Source organism: Acartia tonsa, chromosome 3 (assembly GCF_053477335.1).
Source record: "Acartia tonsa isolate MP-2025a chromosome 3, ASM5347733v1, whole genome shotgun sequence".
NCBI lineage: Eukaryota > Metazoa > Arthropoda > Copepoda > Calanoida > Acartiidae > Acartia > Acartia tonsa.
In genome coordinates, this window is record NC_137262.1 from 37,765,306 (window position 1) to 37,793,287 (window position 27,982).

The 27,982-nt window shown below is 34.2% G+C and overlaps 3 protein-coding genes across 13 annotated transcripts in view; all 3 read right to left on the reverse strand.

The window, feature by feature from the left end:
* Positions 1-309, reverse strand: part of LOC145314049 (uncharacterized) — a 29,600-nt gene extending 29,291 nt beyond the window's left edge. For both annotated transcript variants that reach the window (XR_013877612.1, XM_080153789.1), the window contains exon 1: positions 219-309. Coding sequence is in view for 1 of the 2 variants with exons in the window: in XM_080153789.1 (XP_080009915.1) it covers positions 219-275 (57 nt within the window). In the remaining variant the exon portion in view is untranslated. The remainder of the gene's footprint in view (positions 1-218) is intronic.
* Positions 298-8,879, reverse strand: LOC145314048 (uncharacterized). Of its 10 annotated transcripts, XR_013877606.1 has the most exons (9): positions 7,410-8,879; positions 6,856-6,925; positions 6,166-6,455; positions 5,207-5,380; positions 4,351-4,588; positions 3,687-3,786; positions 3,211-3,382; positions 1,350-2,549; positions 298-882 (listed from the first exon to the last, which is right to left on the reverse strand). XR_013877606.1 is itself a non-coding variant. In XM_080153787.1 (8 exons), the coding sequence occupies exons 1-7, from the start codon at positions 8,877-8,879 to the stop codon at positions 3,259-3,261; spliced, it is 2,466 nt and encodes an 821-aa protein (XP_080009913.1). In that variant the 3' UTR covers positions 298-2,519; positions 3,241-3,258. The 10 variants fall into 10 exon arrangements, 5 of the variants coding, with proteins under 5 accessions (XP_080009913.1, XP_080009914.1, XP_080009912.1 ...); XM_080153787.1 differs by having other exon boundaries at positions 298-2,519; positions 3,241-3,382; XM_080153788.1 differs by having other exon boundaries at positions 298-2,549; positions 3,241-3,382.
* On the reverse strand, positions 8,742-27,982 carry Tcs3 (Probable tRNA N6-adenosine threonylcarbamoyltransferase Tcs3). Its single transcript, XM_080153792.1, has 12 exons — positions 27,855-27,982; positions 19,390-19,469; positions 17,795-17,880; positions 16,363-16,443; positions 15,904-15,951; positions 15,392-15,467; positions 13,294-13,447; positions 12,740-12,823; positions 11,875-11,960; positions 11,452-11,497; positions 10,309-10,401; positions 8,742-9,291 (listed from the first exon to the last, which is right to left on the reverse strand). The coding sequence occupies exons 1-12, from the start codon at positions 27,921-27,923 to the stop codon at positions 9,187-9,189; spliced, it is 1,008 nt and encodes a 335-aa protein (XP_080009918.1). The 5' UTR covers positions 27,924-27,982; the 3' UTR covers positions 8,742-9,186.

Below are 27,982 nucleotides of genomic sequence, written 5' to 3' on the forward strand. Positions count from 1 at the left end.
TATAAAAATATGGGATGTGTTTTTGCCAGTGTTGGATGTATTTATGGCATGAGAATCGATTTTACTGTCATTTATACAGTAAAAATTCAGTTTGTCATAAATACATCCAATGCACTGGCAAAAACACATCCACTGTAAATTTGCTGGATGTGTAAATGGCAGTCCCCCATTAATTCTAATCTACAAAAAAGGTGATTTTTTTTATCATAAATTTTTACCTTTGTTTCTTCCCTGCCTCCAACACCATCCAAAATTGTAAGAGGACCAACTGACATTTTTTATTTATTTTTTAACACCTGAAATCATAGTTTTAATTATATCAAATATTTCTTATTTTATTATTTTATCAAAATGATACTATTGGTTCATTCATCTAATAATTCATTTTACTTTTTTAAATAGGTATTAGAATTGGATATACAAAATTGTATAAAAAGAGCAATTCGAGCATTTTTTACCTTACTTGCATATTTGTTTACCCCCCCCCCCCCATAACAATTAAAATCATAATGCCCTTCCTTAAAAATAACCTAAAATATACCATTCATGTTTTTGCCTTATTGTTAATATGACAACAAAGTTTTGTTTTTTATAAAAGAGCCTAAAAATAAAATAGAAAAGTACAATTATGTGCAATACTTAGGCAAATGGAAAAGTATTCCGAAATATTTCTTATTCATTAGTAGGTAGCATAAAAGTCAAAGTAAAATTGGTTTTTCGCTAAGATAAAATATCCCCAACAAAACCTTAATTTTCCTTTAAAGTATCACTCTTTTTGATGCAAAATGGATCTCTTTTTTTTTCAACAAACTTCTCTCTGCTAAAAAGGTTTATTTCTGTAGGGTGACCAAAGCTATTTATTTTTTTAGTGTCCAATCACGTCTGCAAAAATAATCTTAAACGCACACAAACGTCAAACAATCATTGGCAAAGTTATGCGTGGTGCAAATAGACTAGGGGTGGGTTAAATGCTTAGTCTAAAGAAAATTGGAAGAGGGTGGAGGTTGAGGGGTGTTTGTCTGATACATATATGGTACCCTGGCACACCAATGGATGAAGAATATACGTGGATATTTTGACGGGGGAAATGTTGTCAATTCAGGTTGCTAACATCGACCTGTGTTTTTTGGTTAGTTGGATCATCCAGTGGGAAGGGAGGGGATGGGTTAAAAGGGGTAGAAGAGGATAATCGTTATTTGGTCAGCTGCGAGTATCACTTTATTAGCGAACATGAAAATCTGGTGTTAGATCCAAGAAATAATATCATTATATCCATTGTACTATGGTATACCCCCCAATAAATTTCATTTCTTGTTTTGAAATTCTGTCAAAAAGAGATTTTAGCAGACGTGAGAAAACACTTCTTTATTTTTCGTGTGTGTGACAAAAACAAATAAAATTACGTTGCAATACTTTTACTAAAATAAATTGTATTTACTCAATCATATTCGGCACTTCGGAAGGAGAATGCTATTCTAATTTCTAACTAAAAAAAAGTGTAGATTTAGGAAAAGAAGTAAAATGTAACACTAATGCTTAGCGCTTTCACACAAAGAACCTTGGTGAGCACTGATAACACCCACCCAATATTTTTTAGATAAATTGAAAATAAAGAGTGGGAAATAGCTTTTCATTAGTTGGTTTATTGCTTTAGTTTAGGTTATATGGGGTATTAGGTTAGTTAGAAAAAAACCTCCTCCACATGTTTTTATTTTTGTTATTATGGCGAGGGTTATCAGTGATTAAATTTTGCCATATAATATTATACTACCATCTATAGGGAACAATGAATTTATATTCTAACTTATTTAACAATCTGTAGGATGATATGCCCTTTATTAGCATTTAGGGACGTCCAAGCTTATTATTTTGATGGGTAAATTAGGGTTTCAAAGGTTTAAGGGGGGGAAATCTAATATATATTTTAAATTTTTGAGGGGGAAAAGTAAAATGAGGGGTTTTAAAGATTAAAGAAGGTTAACACCCTTCCCCCCCCCCCCCCCACTTAGACGTCTTATGGTCCTGAGCATCTCAATTAACTAAAAAAAAATCGGCAAAAGTATCCCACTTCAATATTTAAAGTATCCAATATCCAATTAATAAATCTTAAATGAAATTGCGAAGAAAAACAATAAATATGATAAATAAATAAATGCCTACAAAAGTAAAACAAAATCATGAATTTTCATTATAATTATGATAAAAAATTAGGCTTAAAAAGTATATGAATCAAATGCTTAAAACGTGGGTTCCTTTAAATAGAAACCAAAATCTGAACGACAATATGATCTTAATAAGCTAACAAAGAGATAATTGATGTGAGAAAAAAAATTAATCTTTAACTGTCCTATTCATGGTTCTTGTTTAAGTACTACCTAAATAATTTAATATTTTAAAATGCCTCAATTTAATTTTACATTGATAAATGATTTCAAACAAACGACTTTAACACACAAAAAAACATAATTTAACAAATTCAAAAATTTACTTTATATTACAATATAAATGTACACTTTAAACTAACAAATTTAAGAACAGGGTTAGTAGTTCTAAAAAGATATAAGTAAACCAGAGCAGACAATGATTTAGCACAGAAAATAATAAAAATACCAATAACATCAGGAATATAAAGTTATAAGGCAATAGCTGAAAAAATTGATGTACATCCCCTATGATGAAACAAATATTACCCCTTATGTAGATTACAATTAGTGGTTAAACCGTTTGGACACTCAACACAATGAACCTAGAGTGAACGAACGAGAAAAAGTTATAAAACGTTGGGGACTAGTGTAATAAACAGTACCTGTTCCCACCCTCCAGGAATAACAACAACCTTACCCTATGTGAAAAGCTATATTACTGCAGTACATTGTACTGTAAATTGTACTGGTACCCAAGGTTTTATAACCTCTTATCGTATTCGTTGATTTTAAAACATTGGGTACTTTTATTGAATTTTGATTAGTTGGTCTAAACTGTTTTGTTAACAACTTTTCAACAAATTATTTACACTTCAGAAGGGGAAATTTTGATTACCTTCATTGGGGTTCTACATCAATTTTTCTTTCATTGTCTTATCCCTTAAGATCTGCAGTACCCTAGCCTTACTTTTTAACCTTACTTATTCTTAATCTAAAAGTAAAATAACAATGAAATATTTTCAAATTGGATAATTTAAAAAAAATATATTTGTCTGTTAATTTCTACTATTATTTTTCCAAACACCTATCCCTGTACCTTAAAGAAAATGAAAATTTAAAAACCCTGCGGGGCCCTGAAAGTTTTATACTTCATCTTAACGTGGGCAGGGGGTGGGGATCTGTTGAGAACATAGTTGAACTCTTCTTTCACACGCTTGGAATTCTCAGAGTACATTTGTCTAAAAAAAACAATAGCCATTAGTTTAATTAACAACAAGGACGAATGAATACTTTTATCCAATAGCAGCGAAGATACAGATACAGATAATAAGTTGAATAATTAGAAAGATCATTCTGTATTTTCTTTAATTATAAGCAACCCCAAAACCTTTGAAACTATCAAAAAAATGATGGTATTTGCACTAGGGTTTAATAGCCTTTTATTTTTACAAATCGGGTATTTTTTAAAAAAACAATTAAGAGTGTGTTAATTAATCCCCCCCCCCCTTGCCAAGTAAATTTCCACTTGTCTGGAATATTTACCTGTTGAGATCTGTGTCAGGTATGGCCCTAGAATTCTTCTCCCTCTCCAACCTCTCCCATTCATCTTTTGTCATAGGGGCTAGTTTCTTTACCGGTTCAGCTTTATCACAAAAAAAGTTGAATTTTTTTCGCGCCGAATTATATTTGGACTTATAATTAAGTAGAAAACTTATTCTACAAGTCCCATAATATATGTAAATAAGTATGTCCATCTATAAAAGGAAACACAACCTCTCCCATTCATTTTTTTGTCCTTACTCCTGAAGTCATTCATATGTTTCCGTATGTCTGTCTTTAAAAATTATTTTATAACCTACAATATAACACAAAAAATTGGACCCTTTTTACAACAGTTTGAGATGAATACCTTTTTTACTTCTCTTTAATTCTTTGTTCCGATCCAGTTAAAAAATCCTAATATGTTCTAAAAAATTACTTTATTTGCATCAGGTTTATATTATTTTTTTCATTTTTCCTAAAAAGCTTCGCTACTATTGGACATTTTTACCTATCAATGGGTACATAATAGAAAAAAAGGAATTTTAAGTAATTTTCCGGGATTGCTTCGAAACCGATTAATATCCGGTGGATTAGAACCGGTTCTAATCATATTAAATCCGCGGAAAGCTGTTTATAATACGATGCCATTAATAACTATACTAACCTTCGTTGATCTCTTCCTTCCTCTTGTTTTTCTTCTTTTTCTCCTCACTTTTCCTGGATTTTTTCTTATCATCTTTGCTTCTCTTCTTTCCCTTCTTTCTCTTTCTCTCCTTATCCTTCTCCCTATCCCTGTCTCGTCCCTTTCTCTTCTTCGACTTTTTGGATTTCTTAGATCTGTCCTTGCTTTTGTCTGATGAGCGTTTCTTTCGTTTTTTCTTTTTCTTAGTGTCCTCCTCCGACTAAAAAACAAACCATTTTATAAAAGAGAAGCTTTTCTTTAAAAGGGTATATCCGTGTGCAACGTGTAGTTTTTATTGTTAATTTAGTAATGTTATCATATCGATTTTAAACTTTTTTAACAGCAATTTTTGTATAATTTATTTATCCTATTCATCAGTTTTTTTCACAATAATTCCTTAGACAACAAGGTACAATATTTAAGCGGCAACTGCAGCACTTTCGTCGTTTTTATTGAAATTGTTCTATTATACTTGACGATGGCGTTTTCTGAGACACACCTTTTCCCTATAATACTGAAGCATTATTCTTGATAATTTCTCCCCCAACCCCTTACCCCATGTGAGTTCGAGTTATTCAAGGTAACTATATAGTATATATTTCATCATATGAATTGGGGGAAAATAGAGATAGAGAGGGGAAGGGAAAGTATTAAACTTGGTTGAAAATATCAACCCCAGGACTTCAGCTCTTGCTTATCATCAATTAACCATCAACCTGTCAGTACATTTTCTACCAATAGACCCTCCTAAATACATATCTATGCATTTGACTTCAAATCTGCAATATATAAACAAAAACATGAGAGATACTTATTCCAACTTTCAATCAATCTTTACCTCTGAATCATGTTCCGTAGAAGAAGCATCGCCATTCACATCTTCCCCATTCTTGTTATTATCCTCCCCATTCTTGCTTTCTGCTTTATTCTCTTTCTTAGTGTCATCACCGTTCTTCTTGTCTCCTTCACCATTTACTTGCTCATGTGCTGTGTTGTGTTCATCCTTTTCATCCTAAAGGGATAGTTCCATGAAGTGCATTTAATTAGTTAAAATTATTTAGATTTGTAAACTTTAGAATATTTTTTGCAGATTTAAAAAAAAAAAAACTTTCACCAGACATTTTTTTAGATACCTACACATAAAGTCTAACAGGCCTAGTTGTTAGGGTTATCGTTACAAAAAAGCATAAATTACAATAATATTGATTTAAACATCTATTTCATAGAAAAGTAAGGAGTTAATAAACAATATGGAACCTTTAAAAGTTTTGCTTTGCTGTTTTGATAAAAATATCAGGTACAATTTGTATCACAAAATTAAAAATATCAAGTCTAGATATTTAAAAACGAAATAAGTAGTAGGATTGGGCCGGATATCCGGTGTGGCCGGATATCCGGCCGGATAGTTTCAATATCCGGTATCTAGATATCCGGTGTGGCCGGATAGTTTCAATATCCGGTATCCGGATATCCGGTGTGGCCGGATATCCGGCCGGATAGTTTCAATATCCGGTATCCGGCAGGATATCCGGCCACACCGGATATCCGGCCCAACCCTAATAAGTAGTAAAACATTTAAATTCTTTCCTTTCTAGGTAGTTATGCTTTATAATCGCATTATATCACAGAATAAAAAAACACTTAGTTCAATAGATTAGTTTCAATGCATTTCGTATAACTACCTCCTTAAAAATAGTAATATGACATAATGACTATTAGAAGGATCACATAAGATACATCTACATGAATATTGATTACCTATTTACCTCGATAGAATAAATAATTTCCAACACCTACCTCAGAGTCACTGTTAGAAGCTGCTTCATCATCACTTTCCTTCTCAATACCACTCTCATCTCCACGCTTGGAATCATCATTATCGTCTGAGGAATCATCATCAGAATCTGTGTTGGTATGGCGACTAGGGGAATACTTTTCAGCTGCTGGGGGAATGCTTCTCTTTTCGGCGGGCCTGGAATTTTCTGTGTGTTGTTTATCTTCTACAGGTTTAGTTTTGTTTGCCTGCCACGGCTCTGTGATGTTGTATTGATCTTTGACTAAGCTCAATAGACGACTATTGACGGCTGCCTGCTTGCATGGGCGAAGTTAGAAAAGTTTTTTTGTAACAAAAAAGATTGCTTTAAAGGTTGAACATAAATTCTAAATCAAGGGGAAATCAAGAACGAAAAAAGGTAAATCCACCCAATTACCATCCCATCAACTCTTAATATTTTTGGGTGAAAGTTTTCCTTCAAAGCATTGGGTGAAAGTTCTGGATATAGAATAGTTATTCGGGGCCAACAAACCTGAAATCGACCTTATAATTCATTTTATTATCCGCGGATTGCTGTCTATAATGCATGATTTATCGTATGGCTCAGAACTGATTCTTGATAATAAAGTGTATATTAATCGGTTTCGAAGTCATACTGGAAAGAGAAAATTAAATTAATCCCCACTCTTTAAAAAATTCTAACTACGTCCTTTCCTGTTTGTGGTCTTCTTTCTTTGGCTTGGACAGGTCTACTCCATAAACACTTGACGCCGTATTTTTTACCTATTTTTAGAACAGTTTAAAGAAATAGGTAGGTAGTAAACTTATAATAATGCTTTTTCTCAAACTGTTTATTGAGCACTGCACTAACCAACCCCAACCCCTTATTTCTTTTTAAAAATCAATTAAAAAAAGGGGTCAGTGCTGTGAGGTTAATTTTTTCTATTACACCTAACCCCTACGGGGTGCTGGATTATAGTAGGTACTTAATCCATAACCCAATATAACCGAACCAAAATTAATAAACAAACAAAAAACTATCATCAATGAAAGGGCTCTGTAATCAAAAAGGGAAAAGTAAAAATGGGACAGAAATGGGTTTAAACCATCACCATATTAAAAATCTAAAAAACAGAAACTAACCCAGGACCTATATTAAGCTTACAAAAAAAGGGAACTTAATTAGTTCAGTAGATATAGAAATCTTAAGCTACAGACAAATAAACCTGACTATTTTATATCATAGAATTATCCTTTAATCTCATACCTTTTTATTTGATGACCTATCTCTCGAGTAAGAACGTGAGCGTTTACGTGATCGATGATTTGAACGACTCCTCAAATCACGTGCCCTTGATCTTTGGCGGCTGCGCGAGCGTTTACGCTTCTTTGATCTTTCATCATCCTTGTTTCTTCGTTCATTGGATGAGTTTGATTCGTCTCGACGTTTTCTTGAAGATTTTTCAACTGAATGTTTTTTCTTGTTTTTATCTTTTGATAAACTCCTGGACTTACTTTTTACACGTGAAGCTTTGCCATTTATTTCAGTTTTATCCTTCATTGAGTTTTCAACGGAGGAATCTTGTCTGTTTTGGGATTGTTTCCGTTCGTCGCGGGATTGGCTTTTGCTTGGAGTCCTTCTTTCTTTTCTGGATTTAGAGCCTGACTCGCTTCGTTTCTCCTTTGAAACTTTGCGTTCGTGTGATAGTTTGTTATCGGTCACTGAAGATTTTCTTGATTTTTTCTCAGGGGTTCTACTTTTTCTGCTCGTAGATTTTTCTCCAGATTTTGGAGGATTTTTGTCTCTGGATTTGCTTCTTTTATCAGCTGATTTACTTCTCCTCCTATCACCTGATTTACTGCTCTTTTCCTCTGTTGATTTATCCCTGCCTTTACCTCGAGAAATGCTACGCTTTTTATCTTTCATGTTTGAATTTGATCCATCCCTTTTATTTTTACCAGAAAGGCTCTGTTTTTTATCCCGTGATTCACTTCTATCAGATGATTTTATTCTATCTGATTTTTCATCAGTTTTCTTTAATTTTGCCTTCTCTACAGACTTGCTTTTAGTTCTTTTATTCTCTTTTTCTTTCTTTAAATCTTTTTTATCTCTTGATTTGCTTCTGTTACGGGAAATACTGCGAGAATCTTTTGATTTGACCGACCTTTTGTCCTTGGACCGGCTTCTTTTGGCATTTTTCCTGGGGGATTTGCTCCTTGATGATTTGTCCCTTCCTTTTTTATCCCTGGATTTGCTCCGTTTCCGATCCCTGGATCTACTCTTTTTGCGGTCCCTGGATCTGCTTCTGTCCTTAAGATCACGTGACCTGCTTCTTTTCTTGGTGTCACGTGATTTACTAGCCTTACGATCACGTGATCTGCTTCTCTTGCGGTCAATGGATCTGCTTCTTTTCTTGAGGTCACGTGATCTACTTCTCTTCTTGAGGTCCCTGGATGTACTCCTTTTCTTAAGGTCACGTGATCTGCTGTTCTTGCGGTCCCTAGATGTACTTCTTTTCTTGAGGTCCCTGGATCTGCTTTTTTTGCGGTCACGTGACCTGCTTCTTTTCTTGAGGTCCCTAGAGCTGCTTCTTTTGAGGTCACGTGACCTGCTTCTTTTCTTGTTGTCACGTGATCTGCTTCTCTTCTTAATGTCACGTGATCTACTTCTTTTCTTAGTGTCACGTGATCTACTTCTTTTCCGATCCCTCGATCTGGATCGGCGCGAAGCTCCCATTTTTTTTTTAGTTTCTGAAGAGAAAAAAACATTAGGTAGGTTCACAGCCTTTTTGATAATTAATGTTTATAAATATTTAGGTAGGAAAGAGAAAGTAATAAATATTCTTTTTAAAAATTTTAAAATAGGACAAAAAATAAAGATTTAAGTAGGTAATTATCTGCTACTTTAAAAATAATGTTATTTCTATCTCATTTTTTACAGTAAAAGTAAACAAATCTTTCTAAAAAAATTAAACTGCTAAGTTCTACTTTTCGATTTTTAAATAAATTTCATCACAATCTCAAAATGAAATAAATGGACTAGATTAATTTCTCCAAGATGCAATGACGTCATCAGTTCTGTATCTCTGGGTGATAGCGGTTTCTTCCCAGTTGGTTCGAATCCCAGCGTTGTACATCTCCCAGCCGGCCTAAACAAAAATTAATTTTGTTTGAGATTTGACAGAATGGACAGAGACATAAAACATAATAGACAAATTATCTTGCCTTCAACTTTTCTGATAGTCTAATTAATAGTACTCTTTTTTAAAACTAACGGCTTAGCCCCTAGTATCTAAGGGCTTTGCATTTAAAAGGGAGGACCTAATCGGATCTTAAGCTTCAGACGAAAAAAACCTTAGGTATTACTTTAGATATTTGGATTTCCTATAATATTCATTTCTAATTTTGGCATTTGATCTATTGTAAATAAAGGGGGGGGGGGGGGGGCGAAAGTGACACTTTTTGAAACCAAAACTAAGAGTCAACAAAGGAACTGAACTAAAAAAAGGGTTACAGGTCTGAGATTTTGCATGGCAGTTGCTTTATAGGGGTACAATATGGAACTGTGAAGAAACGGCGGCGCAACGCCAAAAACCGCCGTTTCCCGCCGTAATTTTTGTTGCCTTTTCTCGGCGGTTTTCGGCGGTTGCGCCGCCGTTTTTTCACAGTTCCATATTGTACCCCTATAAAGCAACTGCCATGCAAAATGTCAGACCTGTAACACTTTTTTTAGTTGAGTTCCTTTGACTTTTAGTTTTGGTTTCAAAAAGTGTCACTTTCGCCCCCCCCCCCCCCTTTTATTAAAGGGGAGGTAGGTTGTGCTAAAATTCCGTAAAAGTGAGAGTTTAAAGGCTTAAAAATAGTAGAACGATAGAATTTATGTTAACTTTTCAAAAAAAAAATTGTCATTAGTTCTTTTCAATCAGGAATACACATATTTAGTGAATATTATCGTTCTACTACTGTTTTAAAGTCTTAAAACTCACACCTTTACGGAATATTAGCTCAACCTACCTCCCCCTTTATGAGATTATACACAATTTATGCATTAAGAATTGATACTTTTAAATTACTACTAAACAAGAATCAGCATGTTATGGCACGCATTACTTGTACGTAAAGACGAACATGCCAGTTATAGAGTATCTGCTCTACTACAAAAATACCTGAGCGATCATGGCACCATTATCAATACAAAATCTCATATCAGTGGCGTAGAGCTTAGCTCCTCGTTCACTACACATTACTTCCATCATTTCCTAGGAATAAGAAAAGGTTTAGTCACAGAGCTTAGCTTTCATTTCATTACACATTACATCCACCATTTCCTAGGAATAAGAAAAGGTACTATGATTCATGTAGTGACCAAACAAAGAAGAAAACTCAATCTGCATCCTTTTCTTTCCTCCCAATATTTAAAGTCTACAAACGATTTTAAACACGATAATTGATCGTTGATTACCCCTTCTGCCCTTTATCCCTCCATCCCCCATTCCCTCCTTTTACATAAAACTTAATACTAAGCCTTCTTGGAGATTCAAAACCTATCGGCCAAACGCATTGTATAATTACTAGTGGCTTCGCCCCTAGCCTCTAGGGGCTTTGCCCCAAGAGGTATAATTACATCTTCTATTACTTACCCAGCAGAACGGATCACAAATTTTCGCACCTACCCAGCAGGAAAACATTTTGCGATTAAATTCGCAAAATTCGTAAAATTCGTAAATTTCGTATTCATAAAAAAAAAAAAAAAATGGGGGGGGGATTTTTTTTGTTTTTGGGGAGGTTGGGGGTGTCCCACCCCCCAAGAAAATAGCTTAAAACCACCGCAGGACCAATAGGTATATACCCTGAAGAGTAGAATCCAATCGGTTCAGTGGTTACCGAGATCTTAAGGGACAGACAGACGGACAGACATCAAGCTACTTTGTATTATAGATACTTAAACTAGCGGCTACGCCCCTAGAGGCCTCTAGTGGCACTTTAAATGTTTTTGTTTAAAGTTAATTTTTTATGTACGATACCTCTTTATTTGACGTTGGAGTCTCTCCTAAATTTTAAAAAAAAAATTTGATTTTTTTGTCATTTCTCTTGGGAGGGTGGTGGTACCCTACCCCAAAATAGTTATAAACCTTCCCGGGACTTATGAGAAGCTACCCTGTTAAGGAGAACCCGATCGGTTCAGCGGTTAGCGAGATCCTTCGGTACAAACACACAGACAAACACAAAGACATCCTGTTACTTTAGTATAAGGATATACCTGACACACAGACACATATTCTACTATTATAAAATTCGAGACGAGGTACCTGTAATCGTTTATTGCAACCAACTCCACCAACAATTAACACTTCACTAAAAAAAAACAAGAGTTAGATTAAACAATATTGTTCCTGGTTTGGGAAAAACTGGAATAAACATTTAAGCACAGTCCACGAATATGTAGTAACTGCAATACGAAAATAAATTGCTATCCAGGGGTGTATGTTCTGCACATTCACAAGATTCATTTTTTTCCCACAGCTGCAAAAATTATTTCATTTTTACCCATTAGTTGGAGGAAAATGAAATATGATAAGAAAGTGAAAAATTTAAAAATCAATTTTAAATCCCCCCCCCCCCCCTTCCGTTAGCCGGGGATCCCATATTGCTACCCAGTTCTAGAATAAGCCATGAATCACTTCGTACATTAATCAACATGGCAAGTATATTTATTGAAAATAAATCATTACCTTGAGCCGCAATGAGCCATAGCTCTTTCTGTAGTTTCTATCAACATTGCAAATATTGTTTCTTGCAGGGAAAAACACAAATCTTCCTGAGAAAATACGTTGATAAATAGAGTAAACCAAAAGAGAGGGGGGGGGGATAACTATATGTCACTTTCCCGAGGACCTTCAATGGGGTCTTTGAAATTCAGCCAATAGCGTCGGGAATAAAAACACAGTCAAGTCGCTACAAAGGACCAGAAAGCAATTTCCTAGCAGACTAAAAAAGTCCCCAGGAAGATCCAGGTAGTTGTCTGATTATACATCTATACTAGATTTACTCATTGAAATCAAAATAAACAAAATTAATATTAGACTGTGTCCAAATCTGTCTAAAGCGAGAAAAAAAATGTAGTCAATTCTTAAACATTAGTTCAGTATTGCTTTATATTTGCAAAGGGTAAGTTTTGGCTTTTTTTACAGGAATTTTAAGTCAATCAAACCAACTTAGAACATCCCCATGTAATATGATAAATTTTCCAGGGATTTGACCACCCTTGTAAAATATATATTAATCTGCCCAAAGGCGAATAAAAGTTTTCGACAAATGCATGATTCTTGCCTATTTTTTTTGTAGAAAGTTGATTATAAAGCCTACTTTTGATAATTCATATTAATGTATGGAACTGGTTCTCAGCCATAGTCAAAAATTATGTAGAGCATTGTATTACAGACAATTTTCCACGAATATTAAAGTAAAAATCATAAAATTATTCCAGTTTTGTTATTCCGGGTCTTACAAGCTGGTTTTAAATTTATATTTTTTTATTTTAATATCCGCGGAATGATGTCCATAATACGATGCGTTTTATAACTATTATAGACTTACTTTAGTATATTCACCAGAGGCAATTAATTTTTCAGCTCTATCCTCCAGATAGGAAAGAATACCAGAAAAAGAAACATCCATGCCCTAAATAAATATGGTTTTGTTTACTTGCACAAGGTTGAGTGATGATATTTGACATATTGTGACTGCACTAGCAAAGAAATGACTATGAGACTAAAATCTAATTTTTATCACAATATTTTGAGTGTACCCTACAATTTTAAATTGGAACTTTGACGTACTAAATAAAGACATGTCTACGAGTCTATTCTACTGATTTGTAAAACCCGTTAACAAATAACCATATCAATTTACTTACATATGAACACATTAAAACAATGTTGATTAGTTTTATATATAAATTAAACTATTTTATAAAAAGTAACATGATGTCTATGTGGATGTCTGTCTGTGTTTAGTGCACCAAAAGCCTCTAGGGGAGTAACCGCAAGCTCACTTAAGTGGCATTAATAATGACAATACAATAGCTTAGCTCAATACCGAAACAGCGGACTCACAAACAATAAATAAGAATTATCTACAGAAAAGGTTACCTTTACAACATAGGGCAATGGAAGAAATTTGTTGCCCTCTTTGGCCGCCTGTTCAATATTATACCCAGGACTGGGGTCATTCGACAGCTTAATAACTCTGGCGAACCTATCCAAACAGTTTCCAATGGCAATGTCAATGGTTTCTCCGAAAATTCTTGAAATAAGCTATCTTAGAAATATTTAATTAAGTTATGTTTTTACTTGTATTTCCTAATTAAAGCGAAGCTGTTCTACAATTTTGATATGTTCTTGATATATAGCTCTTATTTAAAATCGTCCGGTCGACTTCAAACTTGGCAACACGATTCCTGTAACACTTAGTTATCAGTTGATAAGCAACTTTATGATAGAGTCTAAATTCTTTTATGATAAAAGCGCTGTCAATTCATGTTAGTTAATGTTAGTTTGTTCGTCTGATTTAATGAGCTCCGCTTTTATGTATGTTGTCATCTTTTTAATTACATATTTCTAACCCCCCTCAATTCAATTTACTTTTAAATTATTCTCAAAGGTAAAGGTAAAATAACACATTATCTTATATTTTACTTTCACAAAGAAACATTAAAATCTTTAAAAGGGGTAGTTTTAAAAATAGGCTTAAATCGTGACTTTTACCTACATAAATTAGACATTTTTGGACGAAACTCAAAAACTGCATGGTAAAAGTTTATTTTTATTTCAAATATCTTCATGGCTAACCTATATATAATATATATCATATTCTACAAACACATTTAAAGGTTCACTTATCAGCAGTGTGGCCACAACCAAAAAAATACTGATACTGAAGAAAAAAAAGGAAATACTGAAAATACTGAATCCTAAAATAAGAAAAAATACTGAAAATACTGAAGAAAAAAAAGGAAATACTGAAAATACTGAATCCTAAAATAAGAAAAAATACTGAAATACTGAACAAAAAAATACAAATACTGAATAAGTATTTTTTTGATATGATTCCTCATTTCAAAATTTCATATATCATAACTTTATAATTTGGGGGATATTTTAAAAACCTTTTAATTTTGCCTCTTAGATTTTCTTGCACCAATTAAGCAGAAAATGACTGATAAATATTTTAAATGATTACAAAACTTAAATACTTTTTAGTTAATTTAAGAGCATGCTTAAAAAACTTTACCTTTAATAATCATGCAAAGTACTCACCTTAGATTATTCATTCTATTAATAGACAAAAAAAATATCTGAAAAAAAAACTGTATAAAAGCATCTCAAATATCTAAAAAATTTACATTTGAGATGAAATTGAAAAAAAAATGTATATTACCATCATAGACGTCCAAGCTTTTTATTTTTTTGGGGGGGGTTAATTACCCCCCCTGAAATCTGTTGGCAGGGGTAAGATTTTTTTTACTCCCCCCAAAATTTACCCCCTGGGGTAAAAATTTTTTTTTTGGGGGGGGGTAATTTAAATTTTATTAAATATTTAGATTTAAAAATGCGCGCGAAGCGCGCAAAATTTTTTTTGTTAGAGATTTTTATTTTGGGGGGGGGGTTATTTACCCCCCCAAAATTGTTTGGGGGGGGGGGGGGGTAAATACCCCCTCCTTAATGGTTGGGGGTAAATTTTAAACGGGGGGGGGTAAAATGAAAAAAAATTTGGGGGGGTAATCGCCCCTTTACCCCCCCCCCTTGGACGTCTATGATTACCATAAAAAAAAACAAAATTAATGTACAAAGTTATAGGGTAATTTAAAGGAAAGTCAAGTGAGGCGCGAAGTGCCGAAAAAAATCTGACATCAACTACTTGAAAAAACATCTTATTTATGCAAAATTTTTTGGAATTTAAGAAATAATGAAAATACTGAATCATGAAAATTTCCAAAAACTGAAAAATACTGAATAAAATTTTCAAATACTGAATATTCAGTATTTACTGAAAATACTGAAGCCCAATTTCCAAATACTGAAGAATACTGAAGATTTTCAGTATACTGAAGAATATGGCCACGCTGCTTATGCAAGTATCCACAACTCGTTAAATGCACTTTGTCTTTGATAGCCTGCAAGCAAATACTGGAGTGTAAATAATTCGTCTTTCAACGTACCTACAGTTGTAATTATTTCTGAGATATGCCTGTATTTTTTCTCAGCATAAGCAATAATTTGTGTATTTCCTCCGCTAACATACAATACTGTTGGATTCTCAGCTCCTTGTTTTTTAAAGAATATAAAGATTAATAAATGGAAATTTCTAGTGAATTTTTTAAGGGGTGTATATTTTTCAACAATGTTGAATTTCATTCCTAGATTTATATCGCAATAATACTAAATATTTCTATACTTTAAAAGAAGGGAATTATGAAGAATATACACCCCTGAAATTATTACTTTATACCTTACTATAACAAAATACAGATTAAGTAGGTACCTATTCTAAAAGGAAAGTTCTATCAAATGAATAGCAATGAAAAAAAATTTGTTATTAAGTAAAAAGTTATTTAATGTCCGCTAAAATCTTAGAAATGGTTGGTTAGATCGTTTGCGAATTGTAAGAAAGCTAAATATTATATTAGTCCGGAAATCTTTCAGGCTATTTTTATTATACATCCTTGTTTATTGTGAATATAATAATGCATATATTCATGCCTGTGATAAGTCTTCCCATTTCTATGTGTCCAATACAATGATTCACTCCTGAAATAATATCAATAAACCTAAATTACAAATAAACTTTTAGACTAATCGAAAATATTGTCTATTGCTATTTGTTTGTTAATGTAATGTGTACTCTTATTATTATTGTAAGGAATAACATTTGGATTTTATGACATTTAAAAAAACTAGGTATATTATTTACATTTGGATAAAATATTCCAAAATTATGAATACTAGAACAAGTCCAAATATAAAGCCAAAACTTCTTGTCATGCACTTTACTTTCACGCTTTATTAACTTCAAAAATATTACCTACCTATATGTATATATGGCATGTCTGTAAGTCTAAATTACTTAATATGAAATGATTTTAACTTGTTTACGCTGCGCTATTTTTGAATACGATTGTATATTTTTTTTAATTGAGAATATCAGAAAATTGTAATTACCAAGAATAGGTTTGTTCCAAAGCTTGGCAATTGTTCTTGCCACTACAGCAACACTCGCCAACGGGGCACCCATTCCAGGACCTAACAAAAATGGATTTATTATTACTTGGATCTTACAACAGATTATCATGTACTCTAATAAAGTGAAACTTGTAGCTGGCTAACATAATGAGCACTTTCCCCACACCAAATCCACTTCCTTTACCCCATCTCCTCCTACTGGATGAACTAAGAGGGGAAAAAAACATTATTTAGAGAAATTCACAAATAACTTACCGAAATAACTACCTGATAATGTAATGAATGTCTTCACTCTCAGAGATGGGAAAAAACCAGGTTTTTTTTTAAAAAGATCAAACCAGTGTGGTTTATTTGGTTTAAACCGGTTTTTATTAATTTTTATTAATAAAAACCAGGTTTTTTTGTTTTTTTTAACAATTTTTTTGTTTTTTTTAATAATATCCAAATTAAGGTATTCTAATTTAGTATAAAGGGGTAGTTTCACGAAATGCATTTGAACTTAATTTAGTGAACCGCATATTTTATCCTGGTTAAATGGTTAAACTATATTTATATGGCATATATTTGAAAAAATTTCAATTTTCTACCACAAAGTTTTTGAAATATCAAGACTTGAAAATCGTCTTTTTAAATTGCATATATCACAAAAAGACAATTTTCAGGTCTTGATATTTTAAAAACTATGTGATAGAAAATTGAATTTATTTCAAATATATGCTATTTAAATGTAGTTTACCCCATTAACTAAGAAAAAATATGCGGTTCACTAAATTAAGTTCAAATGCATTTCGTGAAACTACCCCTTTAGTATAAAGATTTAAACTATTAAAAGAATTTTGAATTAGGTATTTGTGTTTTTGACTGTATTTTTTACATTAAAAAAAGACTAGCGGCTAGGCCCCTAGAGGCCTCTAGGGGCACTTGAGGAGGAGAGAGTCGAATTTAATAATTGAATTTTTTATTCTATATTTTGTAAGAAAAAGTAAAAAAAAAATTTTTTTTGGGGGGGGGGGTTGCCCCCCCCCCTCATTTTTAAATTTAGTTAAAAAGTTTTTAAAAAATTTTTTTCGGAGGGGGGTTGGGGGTGTCCCACCCCCAAAGAAAATAGTTATAAACCTTCCCAGGACCTATGAGAAGCTACCCTGTTAAGGAGAACCCAATCGGTTCAGCGGTTCAGCGAGATCCTTTGATACAAACATACAAACACACATACAAACATCCTGTTACTTTATTATAAGGATATAACTGGAAAGATAGGCCTTTGTATTAAAAAAACCATTTAAACCATCCCACCTTGGTTTTTTTTTGTTTTTTTTAGCTTTTTTTTTTTGGTTTAAACCACTTGATTAAAACCACGTAGTTTTTATTTTGCCATCCCTGTTCACTCTTATTCAATATCTATAATATTCACCTTTGGTATAAGCTACAGCGTCAATTTTGTCTGGAGTCATATCTGCTTCCTCTAAAGCTTCTTTAAGAACTGTTAAAACATTCTCTCTACAGACAGAATTAGGAAATAATATAGGTATAATAAACAAGGATGAAAACATTTAAAAAAAGGGGGGGGGGGAAGTTCTGACACATTTGCGTAAACCTGGTGTATAGGCTTTATCTTTGGACTGAGAAGATAGGTTATTAGGGATAAAATCATTCTTATATGATGAATTTCCCCCAGATTTAAGATTTTTTGGATAGGCCTCCAGGTTCCGGAGCTCCAGGCCTCCAGGTGGTCTCTGTACAGGTAAATGTTCAAAATAAGATTTTTTTTAAGAGTTAGAGGTTAACTTATAAAACAAAATATGCTTCTTTTGGATTGTTATTCACATAATGATATTTGAAGAAAATACATACATATTTTGTCTCATAAGCTGACATATAACTCTTTAAAAAAAAAAAAAAAATCATTTTTACCTGTACAGAGACCACCTGGAGGCCTGGAGCTCCGGAACCTACAGGCCTAACCAAAAAATCTTAAATCTGGGGGAAATTCATCATATAAGAATGATTTTATCCCTAATAACCTATCCTCTCAGTCCAAAGATAAAGTCTATACACCAGGTTTACGCAAATGTGTCAGAACTTCCCCCCCCCCCCCCTTGATGAACATTCGACAAATTGGTGAAGGAAGTTGGCGATCATAACTATTTTAGGATATCTTAAAACTTGAATTACCCTCTCTCTTTATTCCTTTCTCTATTTTGTGCGTCGTTCTTGAGTCTACAGGTGTTTATACAAATGTGCCAATTAAATTTTTTTTTTTTTAAATGACATCTGTTTAATTTTCCTTTGCAATTAAGCTTTTTTTTAGGTACAGGGAAGGTTTTAAGCTATTTTGGGAGAGCGTATCTCCACCCTCCCAATTTAAAATCCCACCCCAAATTTTTTTTCTCAATATTTCTTATTAAAACTCAAATTAAAAAGTAGAAGGGCGGTTGACTTATCCCCCTCCCACCTTAAGAACACCTAGAGGCTTCTTGGGGGCGTTCGTTGCCACTAGTCTTTCTTAAAATAAAAAAATATTTTTCTTATTTAATTGTTATCCTAATAAGATAAAAGTTATGCTTGAAAATTGTTTTAATAGCTATTATTATATGTTGCATTTTTAGATAAACGTAAGAGTTGTGATCAGAATTTGCGTATCATTTGTACTCTTTTGCGTCATTGCGTATTTTCAGATATGTATTACCCGTCATCGACAAATTGAGGTAAAGGGCAGGGGTGAAAACTAAAAGTAGAAGATAAATTACAGAGAATCACACGTACACGAGAATCATACTGACAGGCGGAATAAGAAAATGAGTTATAGAGTCGCTTTGCTACATCGGCTCAAATCAAGATTTTAACGTTGTAATATTTTATACTGATACTATGTCAGGTGAGTGACAATGGGCTAGTAAGAGGTAGGTGAAAACCTTGGGAAACAGACCGTGCAATCAAAAAGCAGTTTATCTTTTAATTTTTTACTTAGTTTATTTTCATGCAATTTTATTATTTCCTTATCCCTGCCTGTGGTGTTTAGCGGTTTCTCTGGGCTGAAATCCCTCACCTGGAGGGGTTATGTAGGTTCGTCTAGGATTTGATAACACCTGCAAATAATAAGATGCCTCAAGATTAAGGTTATTATGACTATTTGCTTAGATCAAGAGCATACATGCAGTACATTTCAGCTCCTCAGTTCCACTAGGTGGCCCCTCTCCTCCTTATAGAAAAATATCCTCTTATAGGTCTGCATTTAGGTGTTAAAAAAATTTTTTGGCGCTACGCGCCAAAAAATCACTAAAAACAATTTTTGGCGCTTCGCGCCATAGTAACACTAATACAATGGTAATTAATTTTTATTAGAATTAGATATTATGCTGAAGACAGTCAAAGAATCCCCTTCTTAACAATCTTTAAGCAATTTTATAGTTTTTTGTGAAAAAGAAATATTTACAATTTTTTTTAAAAACTGAATTTTGATCAATTTGATTGGTTAATTAAAATGATTGATATTTTTTACTTATTATTACTTAGGTAGTTATTTTTTAGACTTCAAGAAATATTTTTGTATAATGAATATTAAACGGGGACGTAACTGAAGCTTTTTTGATGCAGGGGGGGGGGGGGTTTCTCAGGAACCACTTGATGAACCGTGTAAATTTTTTGGACTTAAGCTTTTATGGGTATGAACATCTTATGGAGTCAAAGTCAACCCCCTACCCCCACCCCCTAGCCCCCCAGGGCTCAAAACCCCCTAAAAATGAACCTAACCTTAATTTTCTCAGAAACCATTCGACCAATAGGGATGATTTCTTAAACTTAAGCTTTTATGGTTATAAACTAACTTCTATTTTAAAAGTTACTCCCATGCCGCCAACCCCTAGCCCTCCCTGGCTCCAAAAAACCTTAAAATGGACCTATCCTTAATTTCTCAGAAACCATTTGACCAAGAGAGATGATTACTTTAACTTAAGTTTTTATGGTTATAATCTAGCTTTTAGCCTAGAAGTCACCCCCCAGCCGCCAACCACTAGCCCTCCGGGGCTCCAAAAAACCCAAAAAATGAACCTAACCTTTATTTTCTCAGAAACCATTTGACCAATAGAGATGATTTCTTTAACTTAAGCTTTTATGGTTATAAACTAACTTCTAGTTTAGAAGTCACCCCCCTGCTGCCAACCCCTAGCCCTCCAGGGCTCAAAAAAAAACCTAAAAATGAACCTAACCTTAATTTTCTCAGAAACCATTTGACCAATAGAGATGATTTCTTAAACTTAAGCTTTTATGGTTATAAACTAACTTCTAGTTTAGAAGTTACTCCCCTGCCGCCAACCCCTAGCCCTCCAAGGCTCAAAAAAAAACCTAAAAATGAACCTAACCTTAATTTTCTCAGAAACCATTTGATCAATAGAGATAATTGCTTAAACTTAATCTATAATGCTAATGAACTAAATTTTGGTTTAGAAGTCACCCCCCTTCCGCCAACCCCTAGCCCTCCAGGGCTCCAAAAAAACCTAAAAATGAACCTAACCTTTATTTTCTCAGAAACCATTTGACCAATAGAGATGATTTCTTATACTTAAGCTTTTACGCTTATAAACTAACTTCTAGTTTTGTAGTTACCCCCCTGCCGCCAACCACTAGGCCTACCGGGATCAAAAAAAACCCATAAAAATGAATCTAACCTTTATTTTCTCAGAAACCATTTAATCAATAGAGATGATTTCTTAAACTTAAGCTTTTATGCTTAACCTATAATCTAGCTTTTAGCCTAGAAGTCACCCCCCAGCCGCCAACCACTAGCCCTCCGGGGCTCCAAAAAACCCTAAAAATGAACCTAACCTTTATTTTCTCAGAAACCATTTAATCAATAGAGATGATTTCTTAAACTTAAGCTTTTATGCTTATAAACTAACTTTTAGTATAGAAGTCACCCCACCTGCGCCAACCCCTAGCCCTCCGGGGCTCAAAAAACCCTAAAAATTGACCTAACCTTATTTTTTTCAGAAACTATTTAATCAAGAGAGAGGATTTCTTAAACTTAAGCTGTTATGCTTATAAACTAACTTATAGTTTAGAAGTCACTCCCCTGCCGCAAACCCCTAGCCCTCCGGGGCTCAAATAACCCTACAAATGAACTTCATTTTCTCAGAAACCATTTGATCAATAGAGTTGATTTCTTAAACTTATGCTTTTATGCTTATAAACTTACTTTTAGTTTAGAAGTCACCCCCCTGCCGCCAACCCTTAGCCCTCCGGGGCTCAAAAACCCTAAAAATGAACCTATTTCTCAGAAACTATTTGATCAAAAGAGATGATTTCTTAAACTTAAGCTTTTATGCTTATAAACTAACTTACAGTTTAGAAGTCACCCCACTGCCGCCAACCCCTAGCCCTGCGGGGCTCCAAAAAAACCCTAAAAATAACCTAACCTTAATTTTAAAAATCAGCATGTTTTAAATGGACATTTGGACTTTCTGTTAATGATTATAGAGTAGCTACGTTTTTTAAATTGTACCTAAATGCTATAGAAATTATCATGCAAAGTTTAAAATCAATAGGACAATTATAATATGTCTAAATTAACGAAAAAAAGCTAACCCTCACAGATCAAACCTTATAAAAGAAAAGCTTTGCTTTAACAAAATTTTTAATTAACAAAGTAAAGAGTCCCAACTCTTTTTTCCATAACAGCTGAAGTCCAAAATTTCTGCATTTAATAATGCGGTCTCTGAAAAACTGAGGTTAGGTTATTCCTCTGAAAGCCTACTAAAAAAATTTACTAGAAATTTAAGGTAAAGTATATTTTTTAGGGGGTTTTTGAGCCCAGGGTGGCTATGGGGTGGGTGACTTCTAAAATAAAATTAAGTTCATAACCATATTTCTGCCAAACAAAGTAGTTTATACACATAAAAATTTATCTCTATTGATGAAATGGTTTCTGAGAAATTAAGGTTAGGTTCATTTTTAGGGTTTTTGAGCCCCGGCAGAGGGTTAAGGGTTGGCGACAGGGGGGTGACTTCTAAACTAAAAGTTAATTTATCAGCATAAAAGCTTAAGTTTAAGAAATCATATCTATTGATCAAATGGTTTCTGAGAAAATTAAGGTTAGGTTCAATTTAGGGTTTTTTGAGCCCTGGAGGGCTAGGGATTGGCGGCAGGGAGGTGACCAACTAAACTAGAAGTTAATTTATTTGCATTATAGCTTAAGTTTAAGCAATAATCTCTCTTGATTAAATAGTTTTTGAAAAAAATAAGGTTAGGTCAATTTTTAGGGTTTTTGAGCCCCATAGGGCTAGGGGTCGGAGGCAGGCTGGTGACTTCTAAACTATAAGTTAGTTTGTAAGCATAAAAGTTTCAGTTTAAACTTTAAGAAATCTGAGAATCTGAGAAAATAAAGGTTAGGTTCATTTTATGGATTTTTTTGATCCCCGGAGGGCTAGGTGTTGGCGGCAGGGGGGTAGCTTTGCTTTAACAAAATTTTTAATTCACAAAGTATAGAGTCCCAACTCTTTTTTCCCATAACACCTGAAGTCCAAAATATCTGCACATTTAATAATGCTGTTCCTGAGAAAACTGAGGTTAGGTTATTCCTCTGAAAGCCTACTAAAAAAAATTTACTAGAAATTTAAGCTAAAGTATATTTTTTAGGGGGTTTTTGAGCCCAGGGTGGCTATGGGTTTATAACCATATATCTGCCAAACAAAGTAGTTTATACACATAAAAAATCATCTCTATTGATCAAATGGTTTCTGAGAAATTAAGGTTAGGTTCATTTTTAGGGTTTTTGAGCCCCGGAGGGCTAAGGGTTGGCGGCAGGGGGGTGACTTCTAAACCAAAAGTTAGTTTATAACCATAAAAGCTTAAGTTTGAAAAATCATCTCTATTGATCAAATGGTTTTTGAGAAAATTAAGGTTAGGTTCATTTTTAGGGTTTTTTTTTGGAGCCCTGCAGGGCTAGGGGTTGGTGGCAGTGGGGTGACCTTTAAACTAGAAGTTAGTTTATTAGCTTTATAGATTAAGTTTAAGCAATTATCCATAGACGTCCAAGGGGGGGGGTAATGGGGCGATTTTAGCCCCCCATTTAAAATTTACCCCTACCCTGGGGGTGCCGTAGGCACCCCCAATCATTTAGGAGGGGGTATTTACCCCCCCTAACAATTTTGGGGGGGTAAATACCCCCCCCAAAATAGAAAATCTCTAACAAAAAAATTTTTGCGCGCTGAAGTCCAAAATATCTGCATTTAATAATGCGGTTCCTGAGAAAACTGAGGTTAGGTTATTCCTCTGAAAGCCTACTAAAAAAAATTTACTAGAAATTTAAGGTAAAGTATATTTTTTAGGGGGTTTTTGAGCCCAGGGTGGCTATGGGGTGGGTGACTTCTAAAATAAAATTTAGTTTATAACCATATATCTGCCAAACAAAGTAGTTTATACACATAAAAAATCATCTCCATTGATCAAATGGTTTCTGAGAAATTAAGGTTAGGTTCATTTTTAAAGTTTTTGAGCCCCGGAAGGCTAAGGGTTGGCGGCAGCGGGGTGACTTCTAAACCAAAAGTTAGTTTATAACCATAAAAGCTTAAGTTTGAAAAATCATCTCTATTGATCAAATGGTTTTTGAGAAAATTAAGGTTAGGTTCATTTTTAGGGTTTTTTTTTGGAGCCCCGGAGGGCTAGGGGTTGGCGGCAGTGGGGTGACTTCTAAACTAGTGCCCAGTTCAAAAATAACTTTTAAGGTCGACCGATTTTTTCTGTAGGTCAACCTAAACAAGTACAACCCACAAATACCTTTATAAAATCGGTCAACCTAAAGCTTCTATAGGTCGACCTAAAATTTCCAGAGGTCGACCTTTGTCTTTTGTGAACTGGGCTTAGAAGTTAGTTTATTAGCTTTTTAGATTAAGTTTAAGCAATTATCTCTATTGATCAAATGGTTTCTGAGAAATTTAAGGTTAGGTTCAATTTAGGGTTTTTTGGAGCCCCGGAGAGCTAGGGGAGTGACCTATAAACTATAAGTTAGTTTATAAGCATAAAAGCTTAAGTTTAAGAAATCATCTCTATTGATCAAATAGTTTCTGAGAAAATAAAGGTTAGGTTCATTTTATAGGTTTTTTTTGATCCCCGGCGGGCTAGGGGTTGGCGGCAGGGGGGTGACTTCTAGACCAAAATTTAGTTTATAACCATAAAAGCTTAAGTTTAAGAAATCATCTCAATTGGTCGAATGGTTTCTGAGAAAATTAAGGTTAGGTTAATTTTTAGGGTTTTTTTTGGAGCCCCGGAGGGCTAGGGGTTGGCGGCAGAGGGGTGACTTCTAGACCAAAAGCTAGTTTATACCCATAAAAGCTTAAGTTAAAGAAATCATCTCTATTGGTCAAATGGTTTCTGAGAAAATAAAGGTTAGGTTCATTTTATAGGTTTTTTTATCCCCGGAGGGCTAGGGGTTGGCGGCAGAGGGGTGACTTCTAAACCAAAATTTAGTTTATAACCATAAAAGCTTAAGTTTATAAAATCATCTCTATTGGTCGAATGGTTTCAGAGAAAATTAAGGTTAGGTTAATTTTTAGGGTTTTTTTGAGTCCCTTAGGGCTAGGGGTTGGCGGCATGGGAGTAACTTTTAAACTAGAAGTTAGTTAATAACCATAAGAGCTTAAGATTAAGAAATCATCTCTATTGGTCGAATGGTTTCTGAGAAAAATAAGGTTAGGTCAAATTCTAGGGTTTTTTGAGCCCCGGAGGGCAAGGGATTGGCGCAGGTGGGGTGACTTCTATACTGAAAGTTAGTTTATAAGCATAAAAGCTTAAGTTTAAGAAATCATCTCTATTGATTAAATGGTTTCTGAGAAAATAAAGGTTAGGTTCATTTTTATGGGTTTTTTTGATCCCGGGAGACCTAGTGGTTGGCGGCAGGGGGGTAACTACAAAACTAGAAGAAGACTTTGAAACCATAAGATGATCATACCCATAAAAGCTTAAGTCCAAAAAATTTACACGGTTCATCAAGTGGTTCCTGAGAAACCCCCCCCCCCCCTGCATCAAAAAAGCTTAAGTTACGTCCCCCTTTTACTCATATTAGCAACTATTGAAGCTTCATGAAGAAATATGTAAACAAAAATCGTAAAAAGTTAGCTTTTTTGTGTAACACAAGAGAAATAAATTGTTAAAAGTTAGCTTTTTTGTTTAACACAAGAGAGAAAAAATACATGATGTCAAGTTCTTATTTCTGTATACAAACTTTAAATGAAGATAGCTAGACTTTGAATAAAGGTAATAACACAAAATCAAAAGTTTTTTTTGAAAATTAGGTTATTGTTAAAGTGTTAAATCATATAAGTGTCAAGGCAAAAGAAATTTCGGCGGGAAACAGCGGTTTTCGGAGGGAGCGGCTGTTCCGCCGCCGTTTCTTCACAGTTCCATTTTGTTCTCCACAAAAGCAACTGCTGTGCTGAATTTTAGAGCTGTAACTCTTTTATGGGCTGAGATAATGCACGTTTTACTTTTGGTTTCAAAAAGTGTCACATCCGCCTCCCCCCTTTAAAACATGCATTTTAAGTGTCCTATTTTACTTATACTAGGCCTACCTAAAAATACCGGGACTCGAACTGGGCGCACCTGACGCTATATTCTTTAACTTTGTTTGCATATAAGAAATATTTACATAGACGTTGATTTTGCTAAAATATTCCTATCCTAACTAAAATTATGATAATTTATAGATTTTTTTAAAATAGGGTAGCTTCGCTCCTCCAAAACAGCCAGACGTGCTTACCAAATGCACATTAGAAGTTAACAGAAGCAAATTTAAGTCATTTCCGAGCTTAAGCAAAAAAATTACATCATTTCTTCAAATACAAGCCTAGATATTGAAGTTTACTTTTGTCTAAAGATCGCAATGTGTAGTATAGAGAACTAAATTCAAAGAGGTTGCTCCTCTTTTTTGGAGGTTGGCCCCTCCTTTTTAATGTGGTGGCCCCACTCCTTTTCAAGGTTATAACACCTTAAAATAGAACATAATTCTAATCTATAATACAAATTAGAACGATGTCTGTCTGTCTGTCTGCCCCAAAAATAGTGGGGTCGACTACCCCCCCCCCCCAAAAAAAAAGTCTTCCCCCCAAAAAAATATTTTTTTTTTTCAAATTTCCTCTAAATCTAAAATACGAAAAATTAGTTTGATCTAACCGCTTGGGGCAAAGCCCCTAGAGGCTAGGGGCGAAGCCGCTAGTTATTTAATAAAGAATCATAATATAAAGAACTAAAATAAGAGGTTGCTCCTCTTTTTTAGAGGTTGGCCCCTCATTTTAGGGGGGTGGCCCCTCCTTTTTAATGGAGTGGCCCCACCTTTTCAGGGTTAAAACACCTCAAAATAGAACATAATTCTGATTATTTAATAGGGAATCATAATATAAAGATCTAAAATAAGAGGTTGCTCCTCTTTTTTAGAGGTTGGCCCCTCATTTTAGGGGGGTGGCCCCTCCTTTTTAGGGAATTGCCTTACCTTTTTAGGGGGGTTACCCCTCCTTTTTAATGGGGTGGCCCCTCGTTTTCAGGGTTATAACACCTTAAAATAGAACATAATTCTGATTATTTAATTAGGAATCATAAAAGAACTAAAATAAGAGGTTGCTCCTCTTTTTTAGAGGTTGGGCCCTCATTTTAGGGGGGTGGCCCCTCCTTTTTAGGGGATGGCCCCTCTTTTTTGGGGGGTTGGCCCCTCCTTTTTGAGGTTGGCCCCTCCTTGCGAGGAGGTTGGCCCCTCCTTTTACTAGGGTGGCCCTTCATAAGGAGGAGAAAAGTTGGGTTCCAGTTGGGTTCCAAGAACCCAACTACTGCATGTATGATCAAGAGTATCTAAGTAATACATAGGTCCCTAAAATATAAACAATACTCTTATAGCCAGTGTTTTGATTGAAAATATATAATTTGAATAATTTTTACATGTTCATCTTAAAAAAAAACGAGGAAAATGTCATTTGAAGATACAATATTCTAAACCTTTTTTCCGCATGTTCTTGAGTTAAAATGTACTGCTTTTCTGCAAATGTATGTCAATCTAAAATATTTGATATCAAAAAAGGAAAACAGCATTTAAAAAGACCTTATCTATAATACAAATTAGAACGATGTCTTTCTGTCTGTCTGCTTGTATCGAAGGATCTCGCTAACCGCTGAACCGATCGGGATCTCCTTAACAGGGTAGCTTCTAGTAGGTCCCTGGAAGGTTTATAACTATTTTGGGGGAGGATACCATCACCCTCCCAAAAGAAATCAACCCTAAAAAATTGCCCCCCCCAAAAAAAACATTTTCTTAATAACTAAAATAAAAATGCTGTTCGGGTGGATTCGAGTTTGGGTTTACGATACCCCCTCTAGAGGCGAAGCCGCTAGCATATTTTTAAAGCATAATAATAAAGGAAACAAGTTTTTCTTCTGATGAAATATCTAACCCTGGTCTTAATAAGATATGAATATTGAACATTTTAAACACAAACCTTTCCATCTTCAATAATGCCAATGCCAATCTTATTTGCACTCCCCTCTAATCCAATGATCACAACCATTTTAATAGATTTTTTTTAGGTAATCTTATCTTGAATACATATCTGAAACACATTTGCCA

Excerpts from the sequence above, each read along its gene's own strand:
- LOC145314048 (XM_080153787.1), bottom strand. The coding sequence starts at position 8,879 with ATGGGAGCTTCGCGCCGATCCAGATCGAGGGATCGGAAAAGAAGTAGA. Across the intron at positions 6,926-7,409 it reads ATAGGTCATCAAATAAAAAG|GTAAAAAATACGGCGTCAAG; the intron begins GTATGAGATTAA and ends TTCTAAAAATAG. Across the intron at positions 3,787-4,350 it reads GAAGGAAGAGATCAACGAAG|CTGAACCGGTAAAGAAACTA; the intron begins GTTAGTATAGTT and ends TTTGTGATAAAG.
- Tcs3 (XM_080153792.1), bottom strand. The coding sequence starts at position 27,923 with ATGGTTGTGATCATTGGATTAGAGGGGAGTGCAAATAAGATTGGCATT. Across the intron at positions 16,444-17,794 it reads CGCTGTAGCTTATACCAAAG|GTCCTGGAATGGGTGCCCCG; the intron begins GTGAATATTATA and ends CATTTTTGTTAG. Across the intron at positions 10,402-11,451 it reads GTTGCAATAAACGATTACAG|GAAATGATGGAAGTAATGTG; the intron begins GTACCTCGTCTC and ends TCTTATTCCTAG.